The sequence below is a fragment of the Chiroxiphia lanceolata genome, chromosome 15 (assembly GCF_009829145.1).
Source record: "Chiroxiphia lanceolata isolate bChiLan1 chromosome 15, bChiLan1.pri, whole genome shotgun sequence".
Classification (NCBI taxonomy): Eukaryota; Metazoa; Chordata; class Aves; order Passeriformes; family Pipridae; genus Chiroxiphia; species Chiroxiphia lanceolata.
The window spans coordinates 15,103,505-15,118,509 of NC_045651.1; the positions used below are offsets into that span (position 1 = coordinate 15,103,505).

The window sequence follows — 15,005 nt, forward strand, 5'->3', positions numbered from 1 at the left end:
TCAACCCCTGCTTTAAATTTTGTATCCAAACAATGAGAAATCTAAATGAGATTTACGTCTCCTGAAGAGCTGCTGTGGGGATGGATCACCTACTGTGGGAAGGCATTTGAAAGAGGGACCTTACAAAATTGCATTTCAAAGCAAATGTTTTGAAGGTATCTTTTCATACACTCACACCAGCACAGTAACACTGAATCGTAATATATTCTGCTGTACAAAGCAATCTAAAACATAGTTGCATTGTGTGTTACTCTTTCCTCAAGCTGTGCATACATTTGGTGTTGCAAATCTAATTAAAGAAGGAAATATCTCATATAAACAAAAGTAAACACCATAAGGGTTGACAGCAGTCAAATGAGTTTCCTTCCCAGTCTCGTAAAGGCTAAATTTCTCTAGTTTGATTCTGCACTGTTCAGTTATGCTGTCTTAAAAATGGCCATTTTTAGAGGGGCTGTTACTTTGTGCTACATAACCTGGTTATGGCCAGAGAATTTCTCCTGACTCAATCCTTCTCTGAGACACCACTTAAATTCCAGCTGACATCCCTCCACTGCTGGGTCTCCACTGCCACCTCCTGAACAGGAAGGAAAATTAACTGCTTCCCAGTCTGCTTTCCTTTTGCATGCCTGGAGAGATATTTTTGAGAGTGTTTTGTTCAGCATGAAGAGCAGTAGCTGAAACTGCTTTGCAATCTGTTCCACGAAATCTGTGGTAAGGCTTTTGCTTCAGAGGGAAATTTCTTTATGTATGTATGATATGAAGGGGTGCAGCCTTTATACACCACTTTTCTTCCTGAAAAAGGCCTGATTCTTCACTTCTGATAGGTTTGTTCCTCTTTCAACTGTCAGCTGAAAACCCCTGACTGAAACCAATAAATTTTTACAGCTGCTATTGATTTCATTTCATAATGAAGATTAGTTACTTCCACCCCTTCTATTCCAGGCTGAAGATCCTTCTTCCTGACAGGAGAGAAGCAAAAGACCCTAGAACCAAAATTTTCCTGCTTCAAGGTAGTCAGCTCCGATAGTCTCTTCAGCATTAGCTTTTTTTTTTTTTTTTCATTAAATGTAATTTCCCCAAATTGTCCCTGAGCTGCTATACCCTGTTAAGGGCCTGTCATCTATTTATAAGGGGATATAAAAATAGCAAAGGTAAAACCCAGTAAAACCCTAGAAGAGACAGCGAGGCAAGAAAGGCAGATAGCGTGACCCTGTCACATCCCATCTTCTCTGCCCTGCCAGGGATACCAACCACTGGCTTGTCATCAGCTTTTCAGCAAGGAACTTTCCATAAAATCCAGATATTCTTCCTAGACACTTCTCTTGGAATAAGAAATCTGTGAAAACTGTAATTATCTGGTACAGTTGACGAGTGTCAGGTACACAGATATTTTCTGCCTGTTCACGTGTGCACACTCACTCCTTATATTTAATTTTATGCCTCTATCTTTTTTCTGCTGCTTGTAGTCTGAGAGAATTCCTCAGAGAGGGGCTGTGTCAGTGGATGCTGTGAAACTCTTAACACTTTGCAGATGTTATCACTAGATTATAATAATAATCATTTAGATACTAAGTGAGAAATACTGAACCACTGGTACCAAAGCCATAATTGGCATTAACAGATCTGGTATACAACAATATTGATGAGGCAAGGAGGTTTTTTAAAAAACAGGGGGCAACAAACAGATGTTAATGCCCCACATCTTAGTTTCTCTCCTTACCAAAAAAATTAAAAATAATAAAAAAAAAGAGAAACAGGATTTTCACTCTAGTGCAAACCAGGTTTAAATGGTTATCTTAAGCTCTCTGGCAAACAAATTTTAATGAACATTTTAAAACCACAAATGCAAAAGTATGTCTTTATTTAACTACTTTTTGCTAATGTTTTGGGGACTGACATTAAAAAGACACCAACACGCATTCAATAAAAGTACATTACACCTTAGATATTCTGGATTTTGCTTCAGCTGCAAAATCTTGCTGTATTAGAGGTAAACTTGCTAAAATTATTCTAGGAAAGAGTCACTGAGTGCAGGAATTTTTCAATTTACCCATCAACCAGAGATTACGATTTTCCCCAGATAGAACGTTGTGAGCTACTAAATTTGAAGTTTGCATTCCAGTTCCACTTTTCCCTGCTTTTGGGTTTGCTTTTGTTTACTTGCAAACAATCTCTTTGTGCTTATTGAATTCTCTGTCTGACTGACAGCTGGAGGGGTTGGTAACAGTATTTTTCCACCGTACAGTTCAGGATTAATCCCACTGTAGAGTCCATTATAAATTCAGGCCTGTGGCACCGGGTTTTGCTTTCCTCGGAGCACGGATTTTTGCCTCTGCCAGGACATGACTAAGCCAGATTCACCACTGTACACGAGTTCAGGTGTGAACTAGGAATTGCACAGGAACCAGAGCAATTCCTCACAGAGGAGGGGGCAGCTGGGAGTTGCAGACTTGGTTAGATAACCGATTTTATCGGTGTTTTACTGTGTCACACAGGAACAACTCAGTCTCCTGATGGGGAGCATGAAGCCGGGCCTAACTGTGGAATCTGCCCGGGCACCGGACTGCTCAAACGCTACGATTGGGAGGTTCATTAGAAGGAATTAACTGGCGATTGGGACTAACTAGTGATTTCTGCATTGCTCAAACGTTACGCTTCGGGGGTTCGTTAGAAGCAGTGAATTGGCGACTGAGACTAAACGGCGACTTCTGCACTGCTACACCCGTTTCACGAGGCACCAGCAGAGGGCAGCCCCGCAGCTCGGGGGTGGCCGCTGAACTCGGCCGTGCCGCTTGAACCCCTCCATGGATTAGGGTCGCAAAACCCACAGAGGATGTGTGAAAAGCCGATGCCGAGGCACGCGGGGCTGACACCGTACCGCTCCCTCAGAGGAGCCGCCATGGTGACGACACCGCCTCAGCGAGAGAGCCGCGGGGGCGGGGCCTCACCGCGGGGCCCCTGCCCCGCCCACCCTCACGCCGTGCGTCTGACGTCACGGCGCACAGACGCCGCGAGGCCGAGGGAGAAGGAGGAAGCAGCTTTTCCGCGCTCTCGCCGTCGCCATTTTGTCTGTGCGCGCAGGGCGGACACGGAGCTCGCTCGCCTTCTTTTTCAGCTGTGAGTAGTGAGGGCCACCTTTTTTCCCTGTCCGCTTTTCACCTTCGCTTTTCTTCTCGCTCCTTTTTGTTTGCGGGGGGGCGAGGGAGGCGAAGCAGCGGGGAAACGCAGCGGGCGCGGGGGGGGGGGGGGGAGGAGGGCGGGGAGGTGCTGGCGTTTTCTCTGCGGCGCGGGGAACGCCAGGCGCAGCGTGAGGGGATGTTGAGGCGGAGGGGACTCTTCGGCATAGGAGCCATGTGAGAGTCTGTGCGGGGGGCTGGGGCGGGCGATGCTCCGTCACCGGGCCCTCCGTGCCTGGCGCCCGCCCAGCACCGGCCCTTCCTCCCCCCGCCGGCCCCAGAGCCGTCCCGGGGGAGCCCGGCGGGGAAGGGGCTCGGTGCCCGCGGGTTGGGGTTGGGGGTGTCCCATTTAGAGACGGCGGTGTCGGACTTTGGCCATCCCAAAGGGATAAGCCTTTGACCTCCTCCGCCTGCCAAGTTTTGGAGGAGAGGCATTTAGAAATTGCTGTGTAGGCAGCTCACGGCGCGGCTTTTGTGGCCTCTGCGTGCGCGGATCGTTTGCAAACGGGCCGCGGCTCCCTTTTGAGGAACCTGATGGCACAGTGTGGGAGCGAAAGCTGCCTTGCGATATGGATTAGATCCATATGCTACAGGAATGCATATGTTCGTGGCAGCTGTCAGGATTACATAAGTGAAGTTCCTCGGCGCATAAATTCAGAGGGGAGAGCACAATAGTCAGAAATCTTAAGGTGGCTCCCGCTGTAAAATGGACTCAGACCGATTCTGACCATTTCTTCCTCATTCGCGTTTCCTTTACTCCTTTAGGGACAGAATTTGCAGCTCGTATCTTAGTTCCAGTAATGCCATAAGCATTTGAGTGTAGTTAAGCAGCAGTTAATCTTCAACAAAACCGTTTCTCCAGTTTTTGGTGTCGAATGTCCCTCCTTCCACCTCCAAGCCGTGGTCTGCAGGACCCTTTAATGGTGATTTTATTGCCCTACAGAGCCCTAGTGTAGCCTGCCTTCTACCAAATGGGGAAGGAATGAAAAAGCAAGCAGTCATAAGTAAAATTTTCGCTTCACCTGTAACTCAGTGTTCGTGCACGTCAGAAGTTGAGTAACTGAAACCTGAGTGCGCTTCAGAACCTGAGTTACGTAAGGTGAAAATAGAGGAAAATGGCTTTGGAGCTGTGTAAGGAGAGAAGAAATTCAAGCGTGTAAATGAAGCACCAAGTCGGTTTTAATTTTTCAGGTATTTTGGTTTGTCATTTGCCACATTATTATTTTTAATTTTTGTTAACGTTTCATAAGTGAATAAGATTTTTTGAGACTTAGATCATGACTGACCCAAGGGGTTTGCCAGTCACTCATTTTTGCAGAGTTTGTCACTCTATTTACATTGTACTGGTAGTTTGAAAACCTATTTCTGTAAAAAGTATTGGTGCAGGTGGTTTTTTTTAAACTACCAACCTCTCAGGAATCTTGCGAAAGTATCAGAAAACTTCTTTTTTCAGAATAGATATTTCATTTACATGTTCTAGGACTTTCCTTTTTAATGCCTCCTCTTTTGTATGGAGGCAACCAACATTGTTCTGTGTAAATTTACACAGATTCACACAATTCACACATGATTTACAATCATTTTTTTTCTATTGTACTGCTGTCTTTGTGTCTAAACTGCTGTTCTCAGTGTCACTATTTACTGTGGAAACTTCTTGTGTAAGTTCATTCTTTGGAATATACTGCAATAGATAGGTTATTTTGCTTCCAAAAACCTCCTGCCAAAGATCAGTAAACAGATAATAATTGGTTTTGTTATATTCCTTATTTCTACCACTGTTTTACTTTACTTTTTTTTTTTTCCAGTTGTGCATGTACCTGTTTGAACAAAGAATTCCTCCACCTAACATCCAGCAAGAGAAGCTGGTGGGTTTTGTCTTTGGCACATCAGCTGAACTGTAAAACACCCGCAGACCTGAATGCTAATAGGGTTCAAAAATTGTGGCTTGGCTTTGGGATCCGTGAAGAGTTTTGTGAGAGAAGTTTTTAGACTGATTTTTATATACTTGATTTTCACGTAGTAACTTATGCACCATATAGCATGAAAAGCTAAATTCAGAGAGGATGTTTGGAGATGAAGGGGTTTTTTCCAATAGGAGGCTCTTTAAGGAAGTGATTCTCTTTAGTCACTTGAGAGTTTATTAGAACGGGCTTTAATGACATGTTTGAAGCTATTAAGTGAAGATGAGTTGGCCTATTTAATCTTGATTTGTGTTTCATAACAGCGTTAGTGTTGGGCTGACAGAGCTGTGTCTGCTGCCAAACTGAAATAATGGAGGGGGGGAGGCTGAGGGACAAGAGTTATTTGAGGAAACGATTCTTTCTGTCCTATTTGATCAGACTGCAGTAGCTGACTTGCATCTACATGTGTGTTTGTTGATCTGTTTTGTTTTTGCAGTGGGAGATGAGGCATTCAAAGCAGTCCCCATTGTCCTGAGCAGGATGACAGAGGAGCTGGGATCAGAGGAAGCACAGTAGCAGCCGCAAACGCAGAAAGAGGTCCCAGAGCAGCGGCCAAGAAAGCAAGCACTATAAACCCAGTCGCATTTCAGAAAGGTATAGACTCTGAATTGAGTAGTGCAAATGTTTCTGCTGTGCCTAGAATAAATATGTTTTCAGGATAAGAGTTTTGAGTGCTCAGAATCGTCAGTTCCTTATGGTTTGGCTCACTTGAGACGAGCTTAATGGGTAGTTGTTAACATAGTACCTGACCCATTAAATAGAAGTTCTTTAATAAAACCAAGCAAATGTTACTAGTTTGTTTCAGTGGTGTCAGTTAAATTTTGGTATTGAATACAATCAATGTTAAGTTTCAAGTAAAAAGGATGCATTTTAATTTACTTAATGTGAACAAGAGGAAGAGAACATTTGTTTAATCATTAATACAATGGTAAGTATGAATTTCTGTAACTAATTTAGAGGTGGTTGGTGTTTTCTCCCACGCTGCTTTCACTGGAAAGATGTACTTTTCTGTTTTTTTCCCTTGAGAAGAAGATCCAATGGAATTGTTTTAAGAGCTCATACTCATTCTTATAAAATGCTGGAAGGGTAGGTGTACAGCAGTAAGGGGACTCTGTGTCTCAGCATCTTTCTTAAAGTCTGTTCCTGTGCAGAAGAATTCATGTTCCAGATGATCTCTGAGTTTTTAATGTTCACTGCAGAGCACTAAGAGTGATGCTACATTTCTCAGTCTCTAGGGTTTATTTTTCTTTAACACTTTGAGCTTTGAAAGGTAGAAAGGGATGTTCTATACTGAAAGTGTCTAATTGTGAGACTTCTAAGATTGTAATGCAGTTGGTCAGTATATTTTAGGAAGTGTTTCTCCTTTTTCAGTCTGAGTTTCTTACTTAAAGTGCAAACTGTGGACAGATCATATATTGTTCCTGTGGACGCCTGCTGTGTATTTGAGACTGACAATGTTGTTAAATTCCTAATAAAGTAACATCAAAAGCTCCACTGGTTTTGGGGAGGGAGTCAAATTTTGCTGTAAAGACAGATACTGTGTAACTCAGCTCAAGTCACTTATCTTGTTGGAAGCTCAAGTTTTTGAAGTGGAGAACATTCACTTAAAATATATTTTCAGTCATTATTTGGACGATAGAGCCATAAATGAAAGAGACCATCATGACCGGAGATATGTTGAGGAGTACAGGAATGACTTCTGTGAAGTGTATGACCACAGGCATTATCACAGAGACTATGAAAAGAGTCACCATCACCACTATAGCAAATCCTCTGGTCGGAGCAGGAAAAGTAGTCATAAAAGGAAGCATAAGAGACATCATTGCTCCAGTCACCAATCGCATTCGGTATGAGTAATTTTTAACTTTATTATTAATGAATTAGTGGTAATAGACTTCTTAAGTGAGTGCTAGAGCTTCAATTCCTGATCCACAGTACGTTAAGAAATGTGTTAGTAAACAAGGAGTTGTATTTGAGTCCGTCTGTGGAGCATGTGAATATGTTCTTAGCCGAGATTTTTGTATCACTGTTGGGTGGGGGGGTGGGATTATTATCAGTACAAGTTGGACACTGGGAATGTAGTGGTTGGTAGTCAAATCGCTGGGATTGATCTGAAAAATGTTGTCTTGAAATTGAAGACAGGTAAAGTACGGTTGGCAGTTTTACAGCACAGTGAACTGTGCTTTTTTGGGTAACCTGAGATGCCATCCATCCTGTTACTCAGAGTTATTGACATGACATGCCTTTTTAACGTAGCCTTAATTGGATGTATGAATGTGCATGTCTGGTAAATTGATAAGAACAATTCTGCACCTAATTCCAAAAAACCTTTGATAAGGTGTGAGCCCAGCTAATGGCACCTAATGTCTTAGATGGGAGAATTTTGCTGCTTGTCTTCTTTGAAGGCTTGCCCTCTGAATTTCTCACGATTGGCATGATGCCCACTGATGCATCTGTAGCTCCAGGTGTTTTATGTCACTTTTCTGCAGTAGAAACAGCAAGTTGTATTAGATTATACCATGCAAATTAAGGACTTGAGAGTAATTTTTCTTCTCTCTCTAAACATGAGGGAAGTAAAATCAGTTACATGAACTGTATGTTTTAAGAACAGAAACATTTCACCTGACTGAGAGCTTAGATATGCAATAAATACTGTTTTTCACTATTTGTTAGCAAAGGATTAGAAATAGCAATGTTGCAGTCTTAATCTGTCTTCAATTAAGCCACTGTTTGAGAGACAAAATTGTGTGTTTTTTTTTCTGTTGCTTGTATCACTTTAAGTATTTATCTGAAAATCTGTTCCTTGCCATGTTTTTCTTCTGTAACATAAACTGTGCCCTGTGAATTTCTGGGACTGATTTGAAATTGCTCCTGCCAACTGTTCGTGGCCTGGTGTGTAACTGAATGCCTGAATATCTCCCGCTGAATGAATTGCGTATTCTGCCCTGAATTCACTCTGATATATTGATTGGCTGGACGATCTTGGTGCCGTTCCCAGAAGAGTCACCGAAGGAAAAGATCCAGGAGTGTAGAGGATGATGAGGAGGGTCACCTGATCTGTGAAAGTGGAGACGTTCTAAGAGCAAGATGTATAGAACATTTTTCAACACTTTTAAAAAACTTTTCAGAAAAAAATCTGTTTAGAATAGTATGTCAGAGGAGGGGGGCTAAAGAAATCTTCATTGCTCTTTTTGTTCTGTTTTTTTTGTGCTTTTTTGTTTTTTTTGCATATCTTCTTTTCTGTAGAATTTAAATACTGTGTTCAAGAAGTTCCAATTAGTAAATGAACTTGAATCTTGAGATTAGAACAAGAGATAGTTTTTTGGCTAACTGTTTTCATGACACCTGTCCAATAAAGTAATGCATTCAAATGCTGAAATTTAAAGTAATTATGCTTTTATAATGGCACATTTTTAAATCTACATTAATACTATTCATTCTTCTTTTAAGTAGTTGTATAGTTCTAACTTATCTTTGTTCTTTTTAGATGAAATTGTTGCGACTTTAGGAGAGGGAGCTTTTGGAAAAGTAGTGGAGTGCATAGATCATGATATGTAAGTGTTGTTTATTTTTTTAAGTGGATCTCTTACTTAGATCAGAAATTAAAGCCCAGGGACATTTTCTTTAAAAAAAAGCAGTTCAAATGAAGTGATGCAGTATATTTAAGAAAAGCAGTTATACTGGTTTTGAATCTAACCTTGTTCCTAGTTTAAAATTGTTATTAAGGACTTTTAGGTGATACTACATGTCCCTGGTTGTTTTTATGGTGCTTTAGTCATCTCTGCCTGTATAAATGTATTTTGTTTCTTCTGTTGCTCTGTGAAATCCTTTAAGATAGTATTGACTTTATACAAGATGCTATCTAGAGAAATACTTTGGATTTTCCTGTTAAGTTTTTGAGAATCTATCTCTAACAAACTTCCTTAACCACATTTGTCTTGGGAAATGTGTGTTTGGAGAGGGTTTCTTTCAAAAATAAACCTTTAATAACTTTTTTTCTGTACAAACTGTCTAATCACAGGGTGCAAACTACTAAGTAGAAGTCATGTGCCCTTTTTAATGACCAAGAAGTATGTTTTGCTTCATTACATGTTTCTGTTGATTCTGTAAGTGCCGCTGCCATAACTAGAGAAGGTGAGAATAGGTAAAGAGTGCAGAATTAGTTTGGGAGACTGACTTTCAGAAGATGTTGCAGTGAGATACTGAGTAGATTTAGTTTTTAATGAAAGCAGTTGCTTGGAATTGGTCGAGTTGTAAATTGCTTTCCTCAGTCTCCATAATCAGAATTATCCTTTAAAAGTTTTTTTTGAATAAACAGTAATCTAGTATCCAGTCCTTTTTTTTTTTTTTTTTATGGAATGATTACTTCCGTGTGATGGCATGTCTGGTGAAGGAGAAGAAAATTGCTGTGTTTCCAATAGTTCTGTATGTTCTAACAGTTGTTAAGCTATTTTAACTATGTTTTATGTCTACAGTTCTGTGAGGTGGTTTTAATATGTTTTCCTCTGTATTTGATTTGTTTGTTCAACCATTTCACAAGTTAGGTGTGTTGTGGAGCTTGAGATCATGGTGTGAGGGCAGACAATATTCTGAAGCTGTTACAATCTAAAGAGCTCTACAGAGACAATTAAAACTTGTCTGAGAGTGAAGGGCACAGAATGACCTGTGTCTGTCTGTGTTCCATTTAAGTAATAACCTTACAGCTGGAATTTTTACAGTCAATGCAGGGCAGCTTTCACTGCTACGAAATACTCATAACCTAAACTTCAGAAGTTACTCAATTGCCCTGATTTCATGGGAGCACTGGGAAAGAACCAGAACAAGTTGTGCAAGTTGCAGGAGGAAAAAAGTCATACTTTTGCTCAAATGAGAACTTTTTGAATATTTTTCATCGTTTCACAAGTGGATTCCTGATGTTTATTCTGCTTTAGATGAGATAAGAACACTGGGAAGTAGTTAGTGTAGCATATACAATGAGTATTTGAGAAAGGAAAGCTCAGTATTACATTTATTTTTCATAAAACCTGCTCTGGTTGAGTGCAGCGTGCTTAAGTCAAATTCCCCTAATCCAGTTCATAATTCTCCATGACCTTTAATCTTCCTGTGTTTCTCTTACTACAGTCAAGCTGCTTTGGGGTCGTGGGTATTTAACAATAATTGATCCAGTTTTATGGATGCTTTACTTTCTCTTAAAGGAGAGGAATGCATGTAGCAGTTAAAATTGTGAAAAATGTTGGTCGATACCGGGAGGCAGCCCGTTCAGAAATACAGGTGTTGGAACACTTGAACAACATGGATCCAAGCAGCAATTTGTAGTATAAAATTAGTCAATTTACCAAGGATTTGAGGAAGGTAATCATTCAATGAATGGAGTTTTCATTTTTTTTTTTCCTTTTTTTTGTTTTCTCTTTTAAGCCGCTGTGTCCAGATGCTGGAATGGTTTGATCATCATGGCCATGTTTGCATTGTTTTTGAGCTACTGGGACTGAGTACTTATGACTTTATTAAGGAAAACAGCTTTCTGCCATTTCATATTAATGACATTAGAAACATGGCTTATCAAATTTGCCAGTCCATAAACTGTAAGTGAATTTCAATACTCTTATCAGATATGTGGGTGTTTTTTGGTTTTTCCTTTTGGAAATTATTGTATACGTTATGGAATACTGTTCTTTTTTTCCTTCTAGTTCTACACCATAATAAGCTAACTCACACAGACTTAAAGCCTGAAAATATCTTGTTTGTGGAGTCTGATTACATAGTGAAGTACAATGCCAAGATGGTAAGTTTGTTCTTTGTTTCTCCCAACTTGAATTGTGCTGTTTCTGTCTTCATTGGAACTTCTCTTTAAAAAAAAAAATAGGATGGAGATAACAAGTAACTGAAGTTAACTTGAAAGTTAAGGAAAGAGGAAAAGAACTCTTGTTACTGTGGGAAAGGTCTTTACTCAGCTGTTTTGGGTACTGAGGTTAAATCACTGTTACCCGCTCTTCTTTCTGGGATCATTGAGCTGAATAGGAACTGATGTAGTTGGAAGAAGCGTTTTTTTACACGGGTTTAATTTTTAGCATTTTATGATAGCTAGTGCTTTGAAGATAATGTGATGAATACCTTTTGCCTGAGCATGCTTTTAGAAAATACTAACAGACAGCATTTTGATTTTGTTGCAGAAGCGAGATGAGCGCACTTTAAAAACACTGACATCAAAGTCGTTGATTTGGAAGTGCAACTTTTGATGATGAGCATCACAGCACATTAGTGTCTACAAGACATTACAGAGCGCCTGAGGTTATTTTAGGTCAGTAGAGAATCTTAAACCTTCTGACAGTTCATTGCAGTTCATTCAGATGTCCTTACTTCATAGACTGGGGGAATTGCTCATGGTTCTGATAACCAGTCATGGAACCATCACCATAACAGATGGTGGTGTTACAATTCTTGAGAGTAAACAGTAGAAGAAATACGCTAAAAACAGAAGTCCAAACATGTTCCTTTCCCACTCTCTCCCACCGAGGTCTGGGGAGTCGTGGAGGGGTAAGATCAGCATCAGTTATGTGGAAACTGGGCATGTGCTTTGTGGGTTACAGGTATTGAGAACGTATTAAAAAGTAAAGCATGAACTTTGCCTGTTTTGCAGCACTGGGGTGGTCACAGCCATGTGACGTGTGGAGTATTGGTTGTATTCTGATTGAGTATTACCTGGGATTTACAGTGTTTCAGGTGGGTACATAAAGTTAAATACAATGTTTGTTACAGGCTACTGATTTTGATGTCTTAATGATGTACTTAACTGTTAGTGTAAAAGACATAACAACCTCACTTAAGGATTATAAATGAGATTGTAAAGCCAGCATGCATATAAAATAAGATGTTTAAATATCTCCTTCAGAGTGTCTAAGATGGTCTGTTCTGGCATTTTGGTTGAAGAAGCCTGTGTAGAATCTCTCTTACTGCTGGAATTAAGAGTAAAGAAAACACTTGTACAAAACTTGGTTTATGAACTCTGTTGTTCGAGGGCCATCTTAACTGTGGAAAGTGTTGTATAACCTGCATTGCATAATCTGTTTTTAATAATTTGAGGTGGTAACATGTAAAGATTCTGGGACAGTACTCTGGCAAACATCTTGTTTGTAGTTGAACCTTGTTACCAAGTGGCTAAGAGGAGAAAAATGTGCTAAGTGCATTCATTGCTTTTTTCACACAGACACATGATAGTAAAGAACACCTGGCAATGATGGAAAGAATCCTGGGGCCTCTGCCCACTCACATGATCAAGAAATCCAGGTATGTTCACTATACAAGTGGTAAGTTGCCTCATATTTTCCTATTACAAGAGAAATTGGAAAGTTGCCATTGTTAGCTGTGAGCTGCTGAAGATCAACAAAGGGACTCACAGGATTTTGTTACCTCTTAGTTTCTTGCAAGAAGTGGTGTCAGATGGAGATTAATTAAATAGTTGACAGTCCTTTTTTCTGGTCTTAGTATGAATTGTCAGGCTCTCGAGCTGTAACTGAGTATGAATGTTCTTAGGTCTTTAAAAACCAAGTTTGGAATGGTCACCAGAACAGTATTAGACATTGATTTTTGTATAAAGTCTGAGAACAAAGAACCTGCTGTCAGATTATTTATATTGAGAGGAAGAAGAGGGTCCTGTCTTACTAATACAGCTGCTGTCCTCTTCCACTGGCCCTTCTTACCCCTCAGACATGTGCTTCAGTGATCTTTCTCTCTTCCTCAAAGACAACTCATGCAGCAGAAGTTTCCCACTTCCCTTGCAAGGAGGAGCAGCTGGCACAGGGTTTCTCTCCTAACCCCCTATGTCAAAAATTTCGAGTATGGGATTTGATGGTCCATTTTCTTTGTGAAATAAGCTGTCCTCTTGCTAGCTAATGTAGATAATACTGTAACTTGTAGTAGAATTCCAGTCATTCTGGGTTGAATAATGTCTCGAGTTTGTTACAGTTGTCCAGCTGATTATAGAGCATTTGGAAACACAGAAAAAAAACTTAGAAAGCAGCAATTGCAATAGATTAAGGTAGTACTGAAAAAATAAAATGCACTGTTAATGCAGTGCTGAGTTGTGGATTTGTCAGAACTTGCACTGGTACTCTCATGTGTTTATACTTCTTAAAGGCATTTGGGAATATCTGATTTTGTTAAATAGTTTCTAATGGCTTAAACTCTGCAGATTTTATAGGAAATGTTTTTTAAATACTGGTAGACAAAAGCTGTCTTTTTGTTACTGGCAGATGAGACCAAGTAGTTCTCTTGAAATACCTGAGATCATCCATCTCTTTAAAAGTCAGTAATGGAAAATATGTTTTCAGTGCCTGCTTTGTTGGTTGGAATACTGAAGGACCTGTTTTCTAATTATTCTGACAATGGTAATAGAAAAGCAACAGGTCTCTGTGAATAAATTTGCACTAGAAGAAATGTTAACTCCCAAATGCAGAGATAGACACAGGCACACCTTATGGTGTTTCAAGACTTGGAAAAGCATCTGCCTGCTTTGTGCACTGGCACTGTCTTAATGTGATTTTCCTTGTCATGCAGGAAGCATTATTTCCACCATGACCAGTTGGACTGGGATGAGCACAGCTCTGCAGGCCGCTATGTCAGGAGGCGCTGTAAGCCTTTGAAGGTAGGAGACAACACTTTTATTGCTCTGTTAGACTTGCAGTTGTGAAACAACTCTCTAAAATACCTCCTGTTCTTTTCTTTCAGGAATTCATGCATTGCCAGGACACGGATCATCAAAGTCTGTTTGACCTTGTTCGCAGGATGCTGGAATATGACCCAGCCAAAAGAATTACTCTTGATGAAGCCTTGCAGCATCCTTTCTTTGAACCATTAAATAAATAAATTCAAAGACCTTTTATGCTTCTTCCAGGAGATTTCCTAGACTGTGTCAGTCAGTCCAGAGGTTGCATGAAACTTTTGTAAGCTTTAAATTATTTGTACAGTTAAGTCTGTAAATAATTACATATGTTTTGTATAACTGTTATGTTTACCTTGTTGAGCAGTTGTAGTCTTATCGGTATCAAAGTGAAAAATAAAAAGTAATTTTCATTTTTGAAAGCTGTTTTCTGTCTGAACCTGTGCCACTCTCCTTTTGGATGAGGCTCGTTGACGACCTGCCTGTAGGTGAGGAGTCTGGGCTGGCTGAAGAAGATCTAGAAACATTCAAAAAAAAAAAAAATCTTTGTTTCATTAGTCATAAGAAAAGATTTGAAGGATTAGGGCCACCTAGTTACAATGTGAAACTAGTTTTTGCCATTCTGAAATGTGGTTGGAAGTGGTGTATATCCTAAGTAGGTATTTTTTGCAAGTCACCTTTTCCCAGGTTTTCTGTTCATCAGCTGGCTAGTTAGTCCTTGGAAACTTGTCTGATGCTTTCAGTGTTAAGTATTCATAGATAATCTTTTTAGTTGAGGTTTGAAAAGTAGCATTTCCTATTTTAAATATTGTTCTGAGTCATTAAAGATGAAGATTTTTGTGATAAGGTTTTTCGGAGGGCTGTACTGCTGCAGAGGAATACAGTGTGCCATGGAACTGTGGCATATTTAAGCCCTTGCCCTAGTAAGGAGATCATTCCGAAGTCTTCAAATGCATATTTCTGTGGAGCTTGATTTCTAATTGCTTGATGAATGAAGTAACCTTGGCAACTGAGAAACACAGGCATCATATTACAAGAAAAAGGCTGGGTTCTCAGCTGTGACTCCTGAACTCAGGTGCTGAGTTGAGAAGGAAATGGTACAAGTTTCCAAGACCCATTAATGTACTTTGCTAGTTTTTGTTCTTCCATGTCTAAGTTGATGTTTTCTTGGTCTTGCTCCAACTCTCCTAATCCATTTGACACAGTATGTTT

The 15,005-nt window shown here is 40.0% G+C and overlaps 1 protein-coding gene across 1 annotated transcript; it reads left to right on the forward strand.

Annotated features, from left to right (window-relative positions):
- The first annotated feature begins 2,994 nt into the window (after positions 1 to 2,994).
- On the forward strand, positions 2,995 to 14,219 carry CLK4 (CDC like kinase 4). Its single transcript, XM_032702960.1, is given in 15 exon segments — positions 2,995 to 3,117; positions 4,982 to 5,041; positions 5,574 to 5,731; positions 6,759 to 6,984; positions 8,136 to 8,226; positions 8,625 to 8,691; positions 10,333 to 10,449; positions 10,553 to 10,719; positions 10,825 to 10,919; positions 11,308 to 11,351; positions 11,353 to 11,435; positions 11,775 to 11,857; positions 12,342 to 12,421; positions 13,691 to 13,778; positions 13,862 to 14,219. Coding segments are annotated over 14 exon segments (1,491 nt in total). The 5' UTR covers positions 2,995 to 3,117; positions 4,982 to 4,987; the 3' UTR covers positions 14,000 to 14,219.
- The last annotated feature ends 786 nt before the right edge of the window (positions 14,220 to 15,005 follow it).